The 17,042-nt window shown below is 36.8% G+C and overlaps 1 protein-coding gene across 2 annotated transcripts in view; it reads left to right on the forward strand.

Moving 5' to 3' along the window:
* The window catches only part of nherf1b (NHERF family PDZ scaffold protein 1b), a 45,701-nt gene that overhangs the window by 4,440 nt on the left and 24,219 nt on the right, over positions 1 to 17,042 (forward strand). For both annotated transcript variants that reach the window (XM_016456754.1, XM_016456747.1), the window contains exon 2: positions 13,542 to 13,712. In XM_016456754.1, the coding sequence (XP_016312240.1) occupies positions 13,542 to 13,712 (171 nt within the window). The remainder of the gene's footprint in view (positions 1 to 13,541; positions 13,713 to 17,042) is intronic.

Here is a 17,042-nt window from a genome sequence, read left to right on the forward strand (position 1 = left end):
ATGCACAAAGTTTCCTGTAAGGGGTAGGTTTAGGGGTAGGGTTGGTGTAGGGCAATAGCACATACAGTTTGTACAGTATAAAAACCATTACACCTATGGAATGTCCCCATAAAACATGGAAACACAACATGTGTGTGTGTGTGTGTGTGTGTTCTGCTCTCATGATAATGATTTGCACATTACTCAAGGAGGAAAAAGGCCAGACTCCACAACAGCTGGGCTCCCCATGGTGACAGTCCTGTTTACCGCCTAAACCCCCTTTTCATTCTCATGTCATCTGCATAACCAAATTACCCACAATGCCCTTCTGGAATTGTGCTCCCAGTGTGTGGATGTGTTCTGCACCTGTAGTGATTACCTGTGTGGCAAATACACTAGTCTAAACAGTCTGTGAGGGCAGGTATGTATGAGGGCCGCCAGGAGAGAATGTCTTCTCTGAGGGTCACATTGACAATTTTGGGGTCGGCCTGAAAGAAAAGTAGAGTTGTGATACATCAGAGCGAATATGTTAAACTATACAGTACTTTAAATAATATAAGCCTCCACTATAGTTACAGTATGTTGACAAACTGTACTTTTTGTACTATATTTTGCTATAGCTGATGATTAAAAACATTCCATATATTTTCTTAAAAAACATGATCGTTACTCTTCGACTGTCAACTGCCTCTCAGAACACCTTAGTAAACGCTTATCAACCGCTGCCTCTCTACACTCTCAGAGAAAAAAGGTACAAAAGCTGTCACTGGGGTTGTAGTTTTGAATATGGTACAGCATTGTACCACATTTACCCCTAAAGAGTGAATATTAGTACCTTAAAAGTACATATTATTACCTAAAGTGTGCATGTTAGTACACTTTTTGGTACCCAGAAAAAAACTACTTATTACAAACATAATATACTTTAAAAGAATATACTTAAGTATGAACTAATTGTAATGATTTGGGCACTTAATTGTATTTTAATTGCAAAAAATGTATTACAATTTATATTTATAGTAAATGCAATTACTTCAACCCAAGTGCTTTTTTTGACCCACTTAAGTGGGACTTAAGTACATCTTTATGGCCTGGTTTCACAGACAGGGTTTAGGTTAAACCGGGATTAGGCAGTAGCTCAATTAAGACATTAAGTAGCTTTTATAAACATGCCTTAGAAAAAAACAATACTGGTGTGCATCTTGAAACAAAACAAGGGCATATTTTAAGATCAGTTAGCACCTAGTGCAAGTTTCTTTCAGTTGAAACAGCTCAAATTTACACTTTAGTCTGGGATTAGGCCTAAACCTTGTTTGTGAAACCGGGGGATAAGCATTTTCTAGAACAATACTGGTGTGCATCTTGAGACAAGCACTGACATATTTTAAGATCAGTTAGTGCAAGTTTCAGCTCAGACTTACATTTTAGTCTGGGATTAGGCCTAAGCCTTACTTGTGAAACCGGGGGTATATGTAATTTCATAATAACATATTATGAAATGTTTGAAATATGTATTAATAGTGATTTAAAATGTAAACTTTAAAGTAAAACTTTTCATAATTATACTTAATTGTGTTGACATAGTCATGAAAGTTTACTCTCTTTAATAGCACTTAAGTGGCCTATTATTTCAGTGATATTATTGGCAAGTTTTACTTTTTAAGATTTGACATGCACAATCAATACAATAAAGCACATTTCTTTTTCTTCAGACTAGCCTTCAAACTGATTTAGCTTTGAAAAGTTTTGCCAAGCCAACATTTATTCTTACTATGAAGTATTTGTGAGTACTGTGTAAATTGACTGATTTTCTCCTTATTTAAAACAATACAGTCACATCAGTGGCCTAGCAGTTAGTTCATGTCCTGCTACGGCTCCCTCTGCTTCTCCCAATCATTTTCTGTCATCTCTTTAGAACTATAAAGTGGCAAAAGTGCAAAAAGACATACTACACATGGGACTTCGCATAGAAGTTTATTCTGGGTTAAAGAACTACCCTTTAAAACCTGCTGATGTTGCAAGTTTCCATCTTTTTGCATTTGTGATCATACAAGAGTTTTTTGTATTACAACAGGAGCATTTGAATGATAAACTGAGAAAACCTGGGCTGTGTTCTGATGTTTTTATGACCACCACATGACTCTTCCCAAAGGTTTCCTTGTAAAAGCCTGTTGCTTTCCTGTGTTGCTCTGAGGGGAAGTCGGAATGAAATCGTGAGGATAGCAAGGCTGTTTTTCAATCATGCACAGATGACTGGTCTTACATAAGCCTTGTCTCTCTGAGGCAATTACTTGCATGGAAGTGCTTTTGTGTTGGGTTAAATTGACTGTGACTCTCCTGGCCAGCTGCTGTTTCTTGCGTAACTCTGAAATCTCAGTGACCGAGACAAGATCCCTGATCTACTTCATGTTACCTTTATGTAAAAGCAAACTGACACAAAAAGGACTTGGCGTCCTTGAGCCATCATGCTTAAATGGCCATTTCCTCTCAAAAACATGCTGGAGGCAGGGCTGGGCTAGTATTGTTTTGAATCAGCAGATATTGATTCAAAATATTTAATGTAAGAACTAGAACTAAGAGTAGATTAAGATTAGAATAAATGTAGTTGTCCAATCCAGGCTGTTTTTCAATAAATGTAAACAGTTTATCACTTTCATGTACCAATGTATCATACATGACATGGCAATGAACTGCAATATTTACCTACCTATGTTTTCAGAGATTTTTGCAAGTGATAACACAAAAATTGGTTGAAGTTTTGAAGCTATTCACTTAAATGGACAGTTTGAACTGATTCACAGAAATTAATCTCACTTTTCTGACTCTAATGCCTTTTTGTCGCTAAAGTTTAAATCACGAACATTATTAAAATGCCTGTATTATTACAGATCCTGTCCTACAGGTCACAAAACTAGTGTAATGATGCAGTCTTTAAGAATTAATTACTACATTTTTTTTGTTTGTTTTTAATCATCACAATGCTTATGGCATTGCTTAATTTTATATAGCCAGCAAAATCATTACCAATATGTTGTTCGTATTCAATTTAAATATGCATATTTCTAATTATGCTAAGCACTAAAATATATAATTGCTAGAAAAAACTTTTTTTTTCTTCTAAAAATCAGACTGTAAAATGAATGGAAAATCAGTTAATGAAAAGGTGTGGGAAAACTGTGGTCTTTTTTACATGAAATTCAGTATATTTTGATTTTGAGGTATTAAATATAATCACATTTATAATGAAAACACTCATGGAGAGACAAGATCATGTGAACGGGGTGTTTTTGAAAGGGGATCTTCAAAGAGGCTGGTAGTCAGTCTGTGGGAATCTGTTCTTGGAGCCGCTGGCAGAGCAGGCACTCCAGCAAGCTGAGAGTGGTTTCCTCTGATTGTTTTTCATGGATGTGCAGATATCACACTTCCCCTTTCTGTAAGCTCTGATCTAGGAGCAGTGCTCCCACTCTTAGTCTACCAACAGCAAGAAGAACATCTGACCCTGGATATGACTTTATTAATTACCAAGAAGTTCAGGATCCAGACAAAGGAAATACGTTTGGTCTTGTGGCTGCATCCACTTAAAATTATTTTGTTTTTCTCTAAATATGCCAAAGTATTTGTTAGATAGAGTGGTCAGCAACGCTTTTCTTTTCATGTAAATGGATTTTCCTTGAGAACTCTATGCAACAAACTCTTCTCACTTCTGATGGCTGGTTTAGCCGGGCACTTTCACAATGGAGCTTTTGGTCTGTTTGACATCAAAGCTTGTTTTGTTTGGTTGGTATGAAACCAGTTTTCCAAAAGCTGGTGTTCACCAGTGAACCAAAACTAGGTGAAACTCAGGTCAAATTCATCTTAATGTTCAAAACAGTTTTATTTTATTCTCATTGGTCCACCTCAGTTTGATTCACCAGCATCTGGTAATATTCTGTCCTAGATTTGTTGCTTTTTGACCTGCTACATTGTTGTCAGGGTGAAAGCCAATGATTTAGAGATCAAGTTACACTATACCTTTAATAAACAAACACCAGTCTCTGTGTGGTATGGCCTGAAACGGATGATTGTTAGCATGTAAACACAGTCTGTATAGATGGAGGTGGGTGGATGCTGGTTCCTCTGAAGAAGGATTGCTTGTGTGTGTATTCTCTGTCTAGTGTCCAGGGTGGAGATTTGGTCTTTCTATTGTGACATTGGGCCAAACCCACCTCACACTCATATGGTCAGTGGTTTTGGGTGGCTGGTCAAAGGAAGGGCAGATGGAGAGTGTTTTTTCCTCTTGGGGTTTTTGGGTAGCAGCTACTCTGACAATAAGCAAAATCTTTTCTTTAGCAAAGCCTGACTGGAAATGGCAAACTCTGTCAACCTAAAATAGATTATCATCTCCAGCCTGGCCAATGACACTGCTACATGCACAGCAGCATGAAATCAGCTTGTATAGACCAGTTATAGACTGGTGTGTGTTGTATTATGTGTGTTGAGATAGATGAGATAATTAAGTAAATAACTGGTCCCAAAGAGTGTACATTATCGAGAAGAAGAAGGGGCCATATATCAAACCCTGAGGTACCCCAAGTGGGTTTCCGGTGTAATTTAGGATGTTTTCTTACTGTTTGTTTTTCTGGGTCAGAACCTTATGGTTGCATCATTAATGTGAATACTGCCATGAGCCAGACTTAGGAAGAGACTATTCTAATTTCACTGAAGTGACTCAATAACACTAGTGTAACTGTTTCCTTAGACACTCCTCCCTTACAGGATACCATAAAGGAAATACCCATAAGGTCGGACTCAGACAAGTTGAGTGTATGGAGAATGATAGGTTCGCTCCCAGAGAGAAGGAATAGACTCTACTCTGTCTGGAGTTGAGTTAAAGACATAATAGGGCTTACTTGTGGGACATGTTTGTCTATTCAATAGCTCTGATACAATTCCGGTCGAGTTCAGTAATACACCACCTGCTACCAGAACAAGAGTGCAAGTTCATTATTGACTCATGAACACACACTGTTTGTTTTTGTTTTATGTCATCTGTGGTCTTGTAGCCTAGAGCTGGGCAAGCTTGACAGTGAGGTTGATCATTTGCAGGCCATTTAGTCTAATATGGGTGAACTTTGGACCCGACAGGATGAAATGAAGCTGTGAACGGAAATGTTTTTCACCTTGTTGAGAAAGATCTTTCATTTGTGTGGAAGCTGTAATTTGTCTTGTCAAGCCTTTATATCTTAGCACAGATGTGACTTGTGTCATACAGTCACCATGTGGAGATCAGTCCACTGTAATATGTGCAATTCCTGGACAGGAAGTTCACTAGGGAATGTGTAAATATTTGTTGTCAGAGGGTTTACTTTTAAGTGCATTCTAGTAAACTGTTGGCCAAGACTGTTGTATAAGAAAACCCACAGAGAACATAGTCATCACAACCCATCTACCATATGTGTATACAGTAGACTATACAGTGTTTTCCAACCCTGTTTGTAGAGGCACACCAACTTTTTGGATGTCTCCCATATCTGACTCATCCATTTCAGGTCTTGGAGTCTCTGCTAACAAGTTTAGTTGAATTAGGTGTTTGTTTTGAGAGAGTTTGAAAATAGGGTGTTGGCCTGTTAGTTTGCCACAAAGAACAGAGTTAAGAAACACCGGTATAAACTACCATACATCTAATCATATATTTTCCAAACCGCTAGAGTCATGATGATGCTGGTGTCTATCCCAGTATCACGGGCTGTAGACAGGTACCACTTTTCCACCAGGGCTGGTGCCGGAGCCAGAGCCCAATTGGGAACCAGGCTGCGCTTTTCCACTTCAAAAAATCTTGGGTTGGTGCCCAGATCCTGGTTCCAAACCGGCCCCGGAACCTTCCTTGTATCGAACAAGGGAACCTATGGCGTCAGTACGCAGAGCTTCCTAAAGGCCGCAGTTTGAAAGACGCTATTTTTAAAAGCTGTCCGGATTCAGGTAAATTAACAGCAGTAACTCAACAAATAAATATGTCAGTTCAGAAATGGTCGGCAGAAGAGATCAACACTCTCCTTCCGCAAGAGATAACAAGCGATTGTGGTCACATGTTGGCGACGTAGAGGGTTTCGGCTTTGGAAACATGAGCCAGTTCTAAACGAGTGCCACTCTTGGCTGAGCACCGGTTCCAGCTCCGGCACCAGCCCCAGTGGAAAAGCGATAAGGGAAGTATTAGTGTTGTAGTACTCCAGACAAGACCAGACTCTGACTCAAGTCCATCTCAAGTCCTAGATGATGTTTTTAGGACCATGTGGAATTGATCTGGACTTGGACGAGCTGGTCTGAAGTCATAGAAAATATGGTCTTGGACTCGGACTTGAGACAAACTTAAGCCCGACTCCGGATGACACTGGGAAACACCCAGAGGACATTTAATCCTGCTCCTGGAGGGCCATTGTTCTGCAGAGTTTAGCTCCAAACCTAATTAAACACACCTAAACCAGCAAATCAAGGTCTTCAGGATCACCAGAAACTTCCAGGCAGGTGTGTTTGGGCAGATTGGAGCTGAACTCTGCAGGACATTGGCACTCCATAAGCAGGATTGGACACTCCAGCACAGGATGGATGGTCAATCCATCACAGGGCTAACATACACACTCACATATTCATAGTCTTGTCATGGACTGTGGGAGAGACTGGAGCTCCTGGAGGAAACCCACACCAATACGGGGAGAACATGCAAACCCAACGCAGAATAGCCTCATGGCTAAGCTGGGGCTCAAACCCCCTGGACTGTATTTTCAAGTATGTTAGCAATGTAGGGGTGATAGAAAGGTCATTGATGACAGGATTGTAGAATTGTATATGGTTGATAAGCTTGTCACATTCTAAACAGGCAGCTAAATACTAGTGCTCCTTTGCTAAATGTTTGCCTAGTCAAAGCCACATACCTGCATAGTATCGGGTACAGTCATTTGAATATGCAAAGCTAATAATTAAGGCTGGCTTTGGGCTTTATGATTCATTCTGTCTACTATGTTATGTAATTTTCTGAGCAATCCTTTATCAGGGAATCACCAGTCAACAAGAAGTGTTTCACAATAAATTGTTTCTGAACATACTGCATTTTTATACATATAAACTATACGTTTTATTTAGTTCAATTCCACTCATCTGCATTTCTGCTAGTGTTGCAATGTATAGAGTTCTCAATTGCATGAGAGTCAGGAAACACACTTCAGACATCAGATCAGCTTCTCCTTTAACATCAAATCAGCTGAATCAGTTTAAAAAATATGATCTTGCTGTGTCATGAAATTTACAGCTGTGAGAAAATATTCATGGACACTTTGGAAACTGCAGAATTGGCTTGTATGGCTGCGCAAAATATGATCTACTCTTTGTCTGCATGAAATGTTGTATAATATATATGCTATAAGTTCACTTGGCAACTATGACCGCAGACAGCTATTTGCTGTGTAAGTATTATGCATGCAAAAATGGTCTCATAATTTTTTATTCTTTAGTTCTAATGTAGCATAAAATGCTAATTTTCTGGTTGGTCTGTCTAATGTGCATTTGCAGGGTATAATAATTTTGACAATAAGACAAAATGAAAAGGGAAAGGTTTTGTGATCCAGGTTCCAGGTGGTTTCTTTTGTCTTTTGATATTTTTCCATTGCATATCTTGCTTGGACAGCCTGTTTCAGATCACAGCGTATCATGTCTGTGCTTTTGAGGTCAGGACTCTGATTTGGACGTTGTGATACAGTACATGTAATTTTTTCCATTTGGGCGTGAACAGAGATTTACTTTTGTATTTTGGATATTTTTGACTGATTCAACCTCAGCTGTGTTTCATTCACACACAATTCATTGGGCGCCCATTAACTGCGAGTAGAAAAACAACCCAAAATATGTACTAACTCCCTCCATGTTTCAGAGTTCGTAAGAGCTTTTGGTGTTGGCAGTTGCAGTGATTGTGTCGGGTTGGCAGGGCTGATCTCAGGTCAAGGCCGGGGTTGTGTACACAGGATGTTCTGTCGAAGCCAAACCTTGGTTCCTCCCATTTTCATTTCAATGGTTCCTCCTCACTAGATGGACAGGCTTTTGTGATTGCAGAAGATTCCTCAGATTCCATGCCCTCACTGAGATTCCTCCGCATGGGACGCACAACACATCCTCTGTTGAATTGCTGATGTGGCCGGTGGCCCGGCGTGCATTAGAGATAGAGCAGCGGAGAATATACTGACAAAAATTCAATGGCATCAGTCATTTAATTCGGCTTAGATCATTTATAAAAATTGTGATACGGCTTAGTAACATTATCAGATTGCTGCGATTTAATTAAATAAAAATAAGCATGGCACAGTGTTCATTTACACGTGAGCAGCTCATGATCTGGTGTTTCAGCATCTCACAGTAAACTCTAGTTACTCCACGTAAACCCAATCTCTGCACGAGTTTGGGTCTCTTATAACATGCATCTGAGAACACAATGAGGCTCAGCCATTTCAACAGATTAGAAATTAATAAATTTATTAGGCATTTATAAATCTGTTACCCACAAAGGAGAAGCTTCAGTCCCTGTGGGCTTGTGCCAAAATAAAAGCTTGATGGTTTAACAAAAAAAAAAAAGAAAGAAAAAATAAAGGCATAAATGTTACTATTGTATATTTATTCTGTAAAATAAAATACTTTTTTAGTAAATAAATGTTTCGTAAAAAAAGTCAATAGTATTATTACAACAGTAATAATATTTCTTGTAATAATGATAATTATTATTATTTTGTAGTCATATTGAATGTGTTGATAACTCAATTGGAGAGATTTTTTTAACTGATATTTAGTGCATGTCAAAGCAACAGCAATATGGCATGTTAAATATGTTACATCACAATTCAAATGGCAATCATAATTTTTATCAGAAAAATCACACCAAAATTTCACCAGATCATTCAGCCCTAAAAAAATAAAAGCTTGATGGTTTAACAAAAAAAAAGAAAGAAAGAAAAAAAGAAAGGCATAAATGTTACTATTGTATATTTATTCTGTAAAATAAAATACTTTTTTAGTAAATAAATGTTTCGTAAAAAAAGTCAATAGTATTATTACAACAGTAATAATATTTCTTGTAATAATGATAATTATTATTATTTTGTAGTCATATTGAATGTGTTGATAACTCAATTGGAGAGATTTTTTTAACTGATATTTAGTGCATGTCAAAGCAACAGCAATATGGCATGTTAAATATGTTACATCACAATTCAAATGGCAATCATAATTTTTATCAGAAAAATCACACCAAAATTTCACCAGATCATTCAGCCCTAAAAGAATGGCTCCCTAAAAGTGAATGGATGGATAGACCAATGGACGATGCAGTTCTGTATATTAAACTGTAAGTGTGCAGTTTTGTCATCTGCCACTTTAAATGCTTGAACTCCTTAAAGATGTGTGGATTCTGATTGGCTGTCAATGTTTTTATCATTCTTTAGCTAGAAAAAAAAATTCCGAAAGTGATTCCAACGATATCGTTCTTCTGTGTCGTTATTGTTATAGTTGTGTTATGGACTGACACGGAAGAGAATAAATTGTTAAATAAAGTCATTATTTTTGTTTTCTTTGCACACAAAAAGTATTCTTGTAGCTTTATAACATTACAGTTGAACCACTGACTATTTTAACGATGTCCTTACTATACCTTTCTGGGCCTTGAACGTGGTAGTTGTGTTGCTGTCTATGGAGGTTCAGAAAGCTCTCAGATCTCATCAAAAATATCTTAATTTGTGTTTTGAAGATGAATAATTAGAGTGAATAATTAATGACAGAAGTTTCATTTTTGGGTAAACTAACCCTTTAAAACGTTGTAGTTATAGTTAAGATTATAATTATCCACCTTGGTGTGAACAGGCCTTAATTCTTTCCAAACAGACCTATTTAAGTCAAAATTTCAAAATATATATCACAGAAAAACAAAATACGTAACATATCATTTTTTGATATCAGGGATATACATTATGTAACCAAATGTAGCAACATTTCACTGTAAAGTCTGGTTGATTTATTCAAGTGGGCAGAATTATCAGATCATGTTGTGTTGTGATTTATTTATAGATTTCAGAGTGGGGGTTAAAATGTGTCTAAAAAGCAGCAGAACTATGCATCAGGGCAGGTTACACCCCTCACAGACTGATTCGTCTACACAATGTCCACCCATCCTCAAAGTACCGCCCAGGGCAAAGCGCCAGGCTGACGGCCCTGTGATGGAGCGTGTGAGTTGTGCTGTGGTTTAGGGTGGATGAAGGCGGGTGGTGTTCCGCATTGTTTCTGACAGTGGAAAGCAGGTGTGGTCCACAGGAAGTCCAGCTCTTCCTGCGCTTGAGCCCAACAGAGAGGAAGTGCTGCCGTAGCACTGTGTGTAAGAGTGAGAATGCTGGGATGGGAGGACGGCTCTGCGGTGGTGTTTTATGTGCTTAATTGTAATTTTTCATCCTGTTTTCACTCTTACCATTGCTTATATTTGCTGTTTGTCATATGAACAAATGGAAAAGTATGATGGTGCAAGGACAGTCCCTCACAGCCTCGTTTTTGTTTGTTAAACTAAATATGACGCCTACCCTGACTCAGGTTTATTGTACCAACTAGGAAAGTGAAATTGTTTCCCCTTACGATTAAGGGTGTGATTGCAAAACTGCCTATGTTGAAATCTGTTTTTTTTTTTCATTGTAAGGTTCTCTAGGCTAAATATAATCAACGGCACATTAAACACAAATAGTAGTTTGAATCACTGTCCGAAAAACTATAAAAAGACCCAACTTGCTGAACGGAGCGGAAGGGTGTTATTTTCCTGGATGACAATGCACTGTACGTGTGCCGTGTGAGAACAGTGAGGGGCGGCTCATAATCAGGTGACCTCATCCTGTGCGCTGTCCACTTCCATCACATTCGGGACAAAGGGAAAACATCCTTCTGTCTGGGCCTATTCCTCTGTCCAGCAGCACACCCCAGCAGACAGGACTGGAGCCCTTCCCTTATGAAACCCTGATGAAAATGAAGTGCACTTAATTGTGTTGAATGTGCACTTAGGTTCATTCCCAGTCGTAACTGACAAGTCTACCTTATTTATTTATTTCAGATGTATATGTTTATTTAAAGGGGTCATACGATGCGATTTCAAGTTTTGGAGTGTTACAAGCTGTTCGTGAAGAGATAAGATCCTTAAAGTTGCAAAGACTAAAGTCTCAAACCCAAAGAGATATTCTTTATAAAAGTTAAGACTGGTCCACGCCATCCTAAAACGCCTCGTTTAAACACGCGTGTGGGGTCATGTCTACGTCACGATGTGGGAAGATTTGCATAACGCTGGCCAAATGTTCACGCAAAGAAAGAAGGCATAACTTTATTGTTGCTGCTGCCTCCGCCGCCATGTTGTGAAGACGCTGTGTTTCGTTGTGAAAGCGAAACTACTTTGTTTGGCCTTTCAAAAGAGGACACGTCTAGAACGACGCTTTTCAGACCGATGAGCTTTGTAAAAATCGACGCGTTTCAGAAAGGCGGGGCATAGAGAAGAAACAATAATGTACAGTATGTGGAAAATTATGTGTTTTTTTAACCTTAAACCGCATAAACACATTTCATTACACCAAATACACAAAATAATGTTCTTTTTAGCAACATCAATGACCCCTTTAAAAATTATTTATTTATTCATTTATTTCATCTTCCACTTACTGTTGTATGGCTGATTGTTTGTCTGTTTGCCTGTTGTTGTTCTGTATGTTTAAAACACAAGAAAGTAGCAATAGAAATTTGATTAAAAATAATTAAATAAACTGTACTTGCAGATCTTGTAAAATAATGGATAAAAAGCCACTTAAGTGTACTTAAAAGGAAAACACTTTCACGACTTTTTGACACGTAAGTACCCTTTTAAAATCTTTAAAGTACATTTCAAATTCCTATGTTTTAATGATCTTTTGTAATGTAATAAAGACACATACTTATTTTGATGTGTTGACTAACATTAAATCACATGTAAAGTACCTGATTATAATTTTAAATGTAGTTATTAGATATTACATTTTCAGTTGATATATTTGAAATGCACCAAATTGCATCAATATTTTAATTACAAATATATGTGATATACAAATTTATATATAATAGAAATTATATTTTAGTTTACCATAAATGCTTGTGTGTACATTCGTCAGTACATTTAATCATATGATAACCATAAGACGATAGAAGTAATTATGAAATTACGGTAACACTTTGTAGGGACTAATTCTCACTATTAACTAGTTGCTTATTAGCATGCCTATTACTAACATATTGGCTGTTTATTAGTACTTATTCTGCATGACCATATTCTACATCCCCAATCTTACCCAACACCTAAATTTAACAACTACCTTACTAACTATTAATAAGCAGCATATTAGGAGTTTACTGAGGCAAAAGTCAGAATTGGACCTTAAAATAAAATGGGACCCATTTTTTTTAATCCCATTCACCTGTGATGTTATTTTGGCGGTCTGACAGTGGTTTGTAAAGCAGAATTCTATACAAAGTTCAAATGAGTCACTAACTATTAATAAGCAGCAAATTGGGAGTTTATTGAGGCAAAAGTCATAGTTAACGGTTTGTTAATGGCGAGAATTGGACCTTAAAATAAAGTGTGACCAAAATTCCATATGAAGATGTATTTAAGTCCTACTTAGGGTTGCTCAAAAAAATTATTTTATTTAATATAAATTTATACAATAATACATTTTTATTTTTGGTAACACTTTATTTTATTGTGTTCTTGTTACATGTACTTACTATTATAATAACAATAAATGATGCATAATTACATGCAAGTAACCCTAAGCCAAACCCTCATCCTAATCCTAACCATATAGTAAGTACATGTAGTTAATTGATATTACTCGGTACTTAAATGTATAATTACACTGTAGCAAGGATACCTTAAAATAAAGTGTAACCTTATTTGTATTTGTATATAACATGCAATTAAGTGTCTGAAAACATTACATTAAGTTCACATTTAAGTAAATTCTTTAAAATATATTATTTCCAAATAAGTACACTTTTTTAAGTATGCTAAAGTGTTCTTTTTAAACAAAGGAAAGGTTCTCAGCTGAATGACAGTTACATGAAAATTAGGCATTAAGTGCTCTTTTTTTATGTCTTATGCAATATAATTGTCGTCATTTGGATTTGGTCAGGGGGCAATTGCATAACACAGACAATATGTTAACACTGTGTCTTAAGAACTAGTCTGACCAGTTAGCAGTTAGTCATGGGATAAGAGTCTTACTTTTCGTATTCAAATTAGACCGGTCTACCGTTTTATGTAACTGACTTTAAAAAGTTACAAAAAAATCGGATGACATGTAAGACTATACTAAGCAGTTTATGTAGCCGGCCTCAGGTTTTAACAAGGCCTTCTCCTATTCTGCTCCTTAAGATACTATATAAGATGATATCCTTTAAGATGAAGGGCACAGACATTCAGACGCCAAACGTCCTGCATTCCAGTGGCATACGTTTGTGTTTCATTGTGCTGATGTTGTGTTGTATCTGTCCTGCAGGACTTGAAGACCCAGCTCAGACCCCGGCTATGTGTCATTGAGAAAGGCCCCAATGGCTTCGGCTTTAACTTGCACAGTGAGAAGTCCAGATCCGGCCAGTTCATCAGAGCTATAGATGACGACTCGCCAGCACAGAGATCCGGCCTGAGGCCCAAAGACAGGATAATACAGGTAAGATCATTGCCATGCACTTTGGAATTTCATTATTAGAATACACATGGTGCTTTCTTTAGACTTTGGCCAAAATCAATTATTTTTGGAGTGGTTACATAACATTTGGTGAGAAAAATCTTTGGTGTTACAATAAAACATGAAAGATTTATACTTTTCCAAGTATAGCATTATTATGACTTGGAAACACTGTTCCTGGAAGGGAAATTTGTACATTGTAGCATTTTTGTTAGCGTTTCCTGTTCGGAACAGAGAAGCAGAGACTCATGGGAGAGACAAGGGCGAGAACCTCATGATATTTAAGAGAGGAGATCCCTTTTACAGGAAGACATGAGCAAACAGAAGCAGAGCATCACTCAATAATCATACTACTGCTACATTTCAGATTTTGTGTATTGTGTTCAGTACATCATATCAGTTATAAGTCTGGAGACACATTCGGCTAGATTTATGTTTTCAGGACTCCAGACTGTGACTAAATAGAAAAATGTGACTGGTTTTCTGCACTGATTCAACTTTAGGTTTGCCTAACTCTTTCTGATTAAGCTCTGCCATGAAAAACACTTAGTCACAGTGTAATGAACAGGGCAGTGATGACCAAGTGCAACATGACGTGACCCATTTGAACTTTGTATAGAATTCTGCTTTACAAACCACTGTCAGACCGCCAAAATAACACCACAGGTGAATGGGATAAAAAAAAATGGGTCACACTTTATTTTAAGGTCCAATTCTTGCCATTAACATATCATTAACTATGACTTTTGCCTCTGTAAACTCCTAATTTGCTGCTTATTAATAGTTAGTAATGTAGTTGTTAAGTTTAGGTATTGGATAGGATTAGGGATGTAGAATATGGTAATGCAGAATATGTGCTTTATATGTACTAATAAACAGACAATATTTTAATAATAAGCATGCTAATAAGCAACAAGTTAATAGTGAGAATTGGTCCCTATACTAAAGTGTTACCAAAAAATTTAACTAATATATGTATATATAATATATTCCTTCCCCAGTTGATTAATCACAGTACATTAAGACAACTGTTTTGTATTACAACATTTCTGAGATGTTACAGTATGTTTGAATATGGAAATGATGCATTATCTAATTAAATGCACTATTTCATGCATCATTTTCCAGAACAGAAATCTAAACATTGGATAAAGGAAGGTTTAAAATTCTTGTTTCATTTTGGATGTCTATTTGTATTACTCTATAAATCATAAAATACTGTCAAAAAAAAAAAACTCTTTAGGAATATAATATTATATAAATTACCCAAATAATATTTGAACAAGCCCCTCTGTAAAAACCTTCAGAATATAGAATTTTTGTTTGTTTGTTTGTTTTTGTGGTGTATTTAAGTGGCGATTTCTGTCTCTGTGCAGGAGAAGGGAAAAAAACACATTTTGAGAAAATGCCTTTTAAAGATATGCATCAGAATTTAAATCTACAGACGCAAATAGATAATGTGTATTAAAAATGTCTATTTTTAGATGTTATCTTTCCACTAGTCTGAAAGAAGACTAAGTTATTAAAGCAAAATAGCCCAAAATCTAAAAAACTGACTAGTGCATGAACATGAATAAAACTGTGGTTTTGTATGCAGTGTCTTACCTTAAGTTACGGTAATAAAAATGCCCCTAAATATGATATGGTCAAGCAGTATACATGATATTTATGTTATGCAATTGCCTGACCAGCACAACTATGTTGTAAAACTGTTTGTGTCAACAAACAATTAATACTGAGTCACTTACATTTTAGACACAGCATTGTCAATATTTCTCTATTTTTGCAAACGATAATAGTTCCAAACAAATTCACAGTAGAACTGCTGTTTGTCTCCGAGCAGCACACAATGGTGTTTTGTTCCTGAATCAATTCAGATGCGTAAAAATTTTGTAGACAAAGTAAATAATACCGAAAATAAACCACGAGTAAGTGTATATTTCTGTAAGGTTTTCTCTGTCCTGTTCTTGTGCGAGTTGTAATTCTTGAGTTTGGCCGCTTCGTCCGGAGCGAGAGCCACAGAAGGGCCACCAGTGAACAAGTGAAGGGAGGGAAGGAAGCAGAGGGAGGAGAGCGATGGAGGGGGTCTTTGTTGTCCCAGAGGGGCCTCCAGGCCTCCTACTGTGAGCCGGGCTCTTTGTGTTGGACAGGCTGCTATTGTTCCTGCTGAGCGCACATTGTCCGTTTCCTCTCCGAGCCTGAGCTCCACTAACAGACACACCCTCATTCCACATATAGATTGTTCCCAGAGCACCTAAAGCTATCTGAACATGCCAGCGCTGTCCTTTCTTCTGCTTAAAGGTGTAGTTTAATCATGAAAATGTAGCATGTTTATCACACACTCTAATATCGTTCACAACCCATATTATTTTCGCTGTTGCGTGAAACACAAAATGAGATGCTGTCAAACTTTAAAAAGGAGCAAAAATGATCCATAATCGTACTAAAAAATGAGTCTGGTTTGTCCTTCTTGAGGTCTGACAGTATGAATCACTGCATTCCTTGTGTTTGAAAGAGGAAATAAAACATGAGGTCAGAAAAACTGAAGAGTGAATGATGGCATTTCCATTTCTGGGTGAACTTTTCCTTTAAATGCCACCTGAAGTGAAACGTACTTTGACTTCTCGCTCTTATTCATTTATTTATGTTTAATAAATCAGTGTTTATGAATATTTCATGTTGTTAAATTTTAAATAATAAATATTTTAAGTCACAATTTTGTCAGATTTGCCCTTGACATTCCTTTCTATTCAGTTCACAGAAAAGTCTGTTGTGTTTTTTTTTTTTTTTTTTGCGAATGTGTAATACTTCAATGTTCAAAGACAAAGGATATCCTTTTCTCGGACAGCAGGAAAGGAGACTGATAATATTGAAAAATTAATCCTTGCTTTGATAAACAATTTCTTTGTTGGAACAATGAAGATGTAAATAATGCATCTAAAAACAGATGTCAGGGTAACGGCAAAAAATGACAGTTTGATTAAAATATGAAATCTCAATTGCAGACTATTTTCAGAGTTGCATACTACTCGTACTACAATACTACTCCTGCTATTTATGCAGTATGTTGTATTAGGGGTGGGCGATATGACCAAAATCTTATAACACAATGTGAGTAATTTTATTTCATGGTAATGATATATATCACAATACAGTTATTTTTGCTATAAATAAGGTCTTTATGATATCAAAATTTTTGATATCATTGAAATTTCAAAATTCTTGTCACCAGTGTCAATATCACAAAAAAACGTCTCAGGTTACTTATGTAACCATGGTTCCCTGAGTAGGGAACGATGGACACCTAACTCA

The sequence above is a fragment of the Sinocyclocheilus anshuiensis genome, unplaced genomic scaffold (genome assembly GCF_001515605.1).
Source record: "Sinocyclocheilus anshuiensis isolate Anshui unplaced genomic scaffold, SAMN03320099.WGS_v1.1 scaffold229, whole genome shotgun sequence".
NCBI classification, from domain to species: Eukaryota; Metazoa; Chordata; class Actinopteri; order Cypriniformes; family Cyprinidae; genus Sinocyclocheilus; species Sinocyclocheilus anshuiensis.